Source organism: Triticum aestivum, chromosome 6D, assembly GCF_018294505.1.
Source record: "Triticum aestivum cultivar Chinese Spring chromosome 6D, IWGSC CS RefSeq v2.1, whole genome shotgun sequence".
Taxonomy (NCBI): Eukaryota; Viridiplantae; Streptophyta; class Magnoliopsida; order Poales; family Poaceae; genus Triticum; species Triticum aestivum.
In genome coordinates, this window is record NC_057811.1 from 394,371,939 (window position 1) to 394,377,637 (window position 5,699).

General features: G+C 45.9%; 1 protein-coding gene across 1 annotated transcript; it reads right to left on the reverse strand.

The window, feature by feature from the left end:
• Nucleotides 1-474: 474 nt before the first annotated feature.
• LOC123141718 (ubiquitin-conjugating enzyme E2 11) lies at nucleotides 475-1,665 on the reverse strand. Its single transcript, XM_044560797.1, has 2 exons — nucleotides 1,225-1,665; nucleotides 475-1,157 (listed from the first exon to the last, which is right to left on the reverse strand). Exons 1-2 carry the CDS (start codon nucleotides 1,456-1,458, stop codon nucleotides 783-785), a joined length of 609 nt encoding a protein of 202 aa, XP_044416732.1. The 5' UTR covers nucleotides 1,459-1,665; the 3' UTR covers nucleotides 475-782.
• Between the last annotated feature and the right edge of the window lie 4,034 nt (nucleotides 1,666-5,699).

Sequence of the window (5,699 nt, forward strand, 5' to 3'; positions counted from 1 at the left end):
AGGCCAACGACGCCGTGCAAAACCCAAGTTCATGCATGCTTAAACGGGTGGCTGAATCGTGCAATGCAAGTGCTGTCACGGAGCAGATCAGGTGTGTACATGGATAAAGCCAAACGGCCAAACGATCTTACTGCTGTTTATTGGCTTTGCTGTGCGTTGCTTGCTCACCCGTTCTTGATACACAGATATATCCCGATGTGTTACCGTGTGTGCGCGTTCGTTCGTGTGATTACCGCAAAAGAAAAGAAAAGAAATGAGAAAGACAAAACGTCAACAACTGCGACCTGACAACCAGATCATACATCGTACGAATACGGAACAAGGCACAAATACCATACTTTCTTTTCTCAGAAGTTGCCTACACACGCATGAAAGTAACCTCCACCTACAGAACAGTTAACTTGGTTGCAATCACCTCAGTGCAGTACAAGGAGGTTCACACCAACGCCAATAAGGATCATAGACCACAATTACTGGACACCGTTAAAAATATATAGTACTGCTCCGTAAAGAAATATAAGAGCATTTAGATCACTAAAATAGTGATCCAAATGCCCTTATATTTATTTATAGAGGAAGTAGTAATAAAATAAGGATCATATCATAGATCACCAAACATGACTAGTAATTGAGACAACCCACTCCATACAAATTACGAATTACTACTAGATACTCAGTGGACATCGTCCAATGCAAGCATTCTCCCGGTGAACTTAACTTGTGCTCAGTCTTATTTTAGCGATCATCCCGGTGCATGGCTCATGGCTGAACACAAGCACGTATTAGATGGCGCCAAGGAGGCGACCCCCGAAGAAACGCCATTTCCCTGCTCCACAAGAACGACGACGTGCCACTGCCCCACTAGTCGCCACCTCCTCCAGCAGCTCATCGAACGTCTCCGTCGCCGCCGGATAGAAGGAGACGACCGGCGCCGAGGCGTACCTGCGAGTCCAGCGCCTGGCCTTCTGCTCAAAGAGACCCCACTCGCGCTTGTACAGCCGGGCGGCGTCGTGGCGGACGGGGAGGTCGAGCAGGGGGTCGTAGAGCATGGAGACGACGGACAGGAGGACCGTCCTTATCGTGAGATTAGGCCACCACCCCCTCCCGAAGATGTCCAGCACCATCTTCCCCTCCGGGCCGATGTTGGGATGGTACACCTGCAGAGACGCGTACGTCAGGATATCGTTTGGCATGAACAAATGCCGATCGATCGATCCGACTTACCTTGGTTTTGAAGGTGAGCTTGATGGGCTTGAAGGGGTAGTCCTTGGGGTAGGCGACGTCGACGGGGAACGTGCCGCCGGCGTAGGGGCTGTCGTGGGGGCCGTCGATGATCACCTCCCAGTGGAACAGGTCCGTCACGGGCGACGCGCCGGGCCGGCAGAACGCCGGCGGGTCGATCCAGAGCTGTTTCAGCTCCTTGCGGATCCGCCTGATCACCGGGGCAGGCTCCGGCATGGTCGGTGCCGGCGGTTGTGCGCACCTCCTCCCTATTCCCGTGCGCCCAGCCTCTGTGGGAGCTGTCAGCTCTGTGGCGCAAGGAAAATCTACACTAGCGCTAGATAGATGCTCACAGCTCCGGCTCGGATGCTTTATATGGAAGGCGTTGGCCACCCGCGACTTTGGGAGACAGAACGCTGCGGCATGTTAAACAGCGTTGTAATTCTGTGTAGGTTGTCAGAGCAGGTCTCCAGCTCTTCCCTTAAAATTTTACCCTTCCAACGGCTCCTTAAATTTGAGGGGTCATTCATCCTGTCTGATTTGTCATAGCCAAGTTCAGGGGACTTCTCTAGGCAGATTCAGGCAAAGGTTTAGGAGGCATTCCGTAGCTAGTTGCTGTTGTTTCTCTTTTCCTTTTGGCTAAAATTTCCCCTAATAATATGGTGGAAACAGAAACATGCTATGCCTTTGTTGCACATCCTGACTACAAAAAATCTTGCAATTATGGATGAAAATCAGCTTTGTGGTGTTTTCCGCTTGATCTGATGGCTGTCGATCGGGAACTATGGAAAAGTGCCATGTGTAGGCGTACCTGTAATATAATATACTTGTATAGAGCTTGTGTCAATTAATTCGAATAGGTGGGAGTAGCTTATTTCTTTGCAGGAAATTATAGAGGTGAAAATTGGCTCCTACAGTTAAGAAAACTAAATGCTACCTTGCGTGTTATTACGTAAATTGGTTGCAATATATTCCGATGAGAATTGATTATATGAAATATCATGAGAACTAAAACTAAAATAAATTATATTTATTGTATATTTATTAAATACAAGTAACATAATAGAATAGAAATGCTTGGGTATTTTCACATGCATGATTGCTTGTACTGGCGGACTTTTTCTTCTCAAAAATAACTTCAGGAGTGACTCTCAAGTCATTGTCATCTACTCGTTGGGAGAGTCGTGTTGATAGTGTTAAGGCTATAAGGATTCAGCTACCAGAAATAAGGAAGGCTTTGCTACAAGTGGCTGGAAATGATAAAGATCCATCGACAAGTAGTGAAGCTCAATCATTGGCACAAAGTGATCTTTGTGACTTTGAATTCTTAGTGTCAATAATCATATGGTATGAAATATTATCAGCTGTTAATTTGATCAACAAAGAGTTACAGTCAAGGGATATGCTTATTGATAATGCAATTGAGTTTGTAAAGGGCTTGATTTCCTTCTTCACTATGTATAGATAAACTAGCTTTTCAAAAGCATTGGAGGTGCAAAAAAAGCAATGGAGATGGATATTAATCCAGAGTTCCGCAAGCATAAAATTAAGAGAAAAACAATATGATGAGGGCGCAGATGATCCATCTATTGTTTCACAATTAGCAGAGGAGTCATTTAGGGTCAATTATTTTTTGCATATCGTTGATCAAGCTATAGTTTCACTTAACACGAGATTTGAATAGTATGAGGGGTATGAAAAAATATTTGGTTTCTTGTTTACTTTAGCTGGCTGCGATCCTTGGATGACAAGAGTTTGTTGGTTGCCTGTGTTAATCTTGAAGATGCACTTAAGAATGGAGAACATAAAGATATTGATGGACTTGAATTGTCTTGCGAGCTACTTTTTCTCTAGGACTCACTTCAGAAATCTATGGGCCCACATGATATTCTGATTTTTTAAAGAAGTGCTCCTTAATCTACCCTAATGTTGTTATTGCATACAATTTTTGGTAACCATTCCCGTGACATTTGCATATGTGAAAAGGACTTTTTCTAAACTCAAGTTGTTGAAATTGTACTCGAGTTCTACTATGACACAAGAAAGACTCAATGGATTGGTAACAATAGCACTTGAAAATGATGTCTTGGAGAAGATTAATAGATATGAAGATTTGATCAAAGATTTCATTTAAAGAAATACTTGAAGAGTGCTGCTTTTTGTAGAAAATGAGGTTAGTTTGTTGCTTTAGTACCATCTTTACTATATTACCGTTAGTATTTGATGTATTTCCTACATACTGTACCAAATAAGACATATTTGAAGTTAAATAATTAAGTGAGAGTATGTTGTACTTACATTTTCGTTTTAGGCCCCCAAATTTCTTGAGATGGCCATGGGACCATGAAGGAAATATGCCCTAGAGGCAATAATAAAGTATTATATATTTCCTTATATCATGATAAATGTTTATTATTCATGCTAGAATTGTATTAACCGGAAACATAATACATGTGTGAATACATAGACAAACAGAGTGTCACTAGTATGCCTCTGCTAGACTAGCTCGTTAATCAAAGATGGTTATGTTTCCTAGCCATAGACATGAGTTGTCATTTGATTAACGGGATCACCTCATTAGGAGAATGACGTGATTGACATGACCCATTACGTTAGCTTAGCACCCGATCGTTTAGTATGTTGCTATTGCTTTCTTCATGACTTATACATGTTCCTATGACTATGAGATTATGCAACTCCCGTTTACCGGAGGAACACTTTGTGTGCTACCAAACGTCACAACGTAACTGGGTGATTATAAAGGTGCTCTACAGGTGTCTCCAAAGGTACTTGTTGGGTTGGCGTATTTCGAGATTAGGATTTGTCACTCCGATTGTCGGAGAGGTATCTCTGGGCCCTCTCGGTAATGCACATCACTATAAGCCTTGCAAGCATTGTGACTAATGAGTTAGTTGCGGGATGATGTATTACGGAACGAGTAAAGAGACTTGCCGGTAACGAGATTGAACTAGGTATCGAGATACCGACGATCGAATCTCGGGCAAGTAACATACCGATGACAAAGGGAACAACGTATGTTGTTATGCGGTCTGACCGATAAAGATCTTCGTAGAATATGTGGGAGCCAATATGGGCATCCAGGTCCCGCTATTGGTTATTGACCGGAGAGGTGTCTCGGTCATGTCTACATAGTTCTCGAACCCAAAGGGTCCGCACGCTTAAAGTTACGATGACAGTTTTATTATGAGTTTATATGTTTTGATGTACCGAAGGTTGTTCGGAGTCCCGGATGTGATCACGGACATGACGAGGAGTCTCGAAATGGTCGAGACGTAAAGATTGATATATTGGACGACTATATTCGAACACCGGAAGTGTTCCGGAGAAGTTTCGGATTAAACCGGAGTGCCGGAGGGTTACCGGAACCCCCCGGGGAAGTATTGGGCCTTAGTGGGCCTTGAGGGGAGAGAGAGGGCAGCAGCCAGGAGGTGGTGCGCCCCCTCCCAGGAGGAGTCCTAGTTGGACTAGGAGAGGGGGGCGCAGCCCCCTTTCCCTCTCCCTCTCCCTCTCTTTCCTTCCCCCCCTTCTTTTCCTAGTAGGACTAGGAAAGGGGAGTCCTACTCCTACTAGGAGGAGGACTCCCCCCCTCTCCTTGGCGCGCCCATAGGCAGCCGGCCTCCCCCTTGCTCCTTTATATACGGGGGCAGGGGGGCACCTCTATACACACTTGATATACGATATTTTAGCCGTGTGCGGTGCCCCCCTCCACCAGATTACACCTCGATAATACCGTCGCGGAGCTTAGGCGAAGCCCTGCGTCGGTGGAACATCATCATCGTCACCACGCCGTCGTGCTGAAGAAACTCTCCCTCAACACTCGGCTGGATCGGAGTTCGAGGGACGTCATCGAGCTGAACGTGTGTAGAACTTGGAGGTGCCGTACGTTCGGTACTTGATCGGTCAGATCGTGAAGACGTACGACTACATCAACCGCGTTGTGATAACTCTTCCGCTGTCGGTCTACGAGGGTACGTGGACAACACTCTCCCCTCTCGTTGCTATGCATCACCATGATCTTGCGTGTGCGTAGGAATTTTTTTGAAATTACTACGTTCCCCAACAGTACTGGCACTGCGAGTTGGAGCAGTCGTTGCCTTCCATGCCGAGTTGTGTGCATGCCATGAAGTCGCACGAAAACGAGGTGTAGGTGGTGGAGTTGTTGGGGTCGACAAGCGCCGACCTGGCCATGGAGTTGTAGTGTACCCACGACACGTCGTTGCCAGTGTCCATGATCATGGTCTGCTACACCGTCGGCAAGTCGATGCCGACTGTGATGACGTACTCCAGTGTGCCTAAGGCAGAAGCCAGTTCTATCGACACCTTGACCTACACCAACTACTAGAGTCCACCGAGGTAGTGCTGGACGTAGGCAACTCGGATATTGTCACGACGGAGCACCTCTTCGAAGGTAGGCTCCTCCTTGGTGGGCACCGGCGAGCATATGACATACTTGTCGT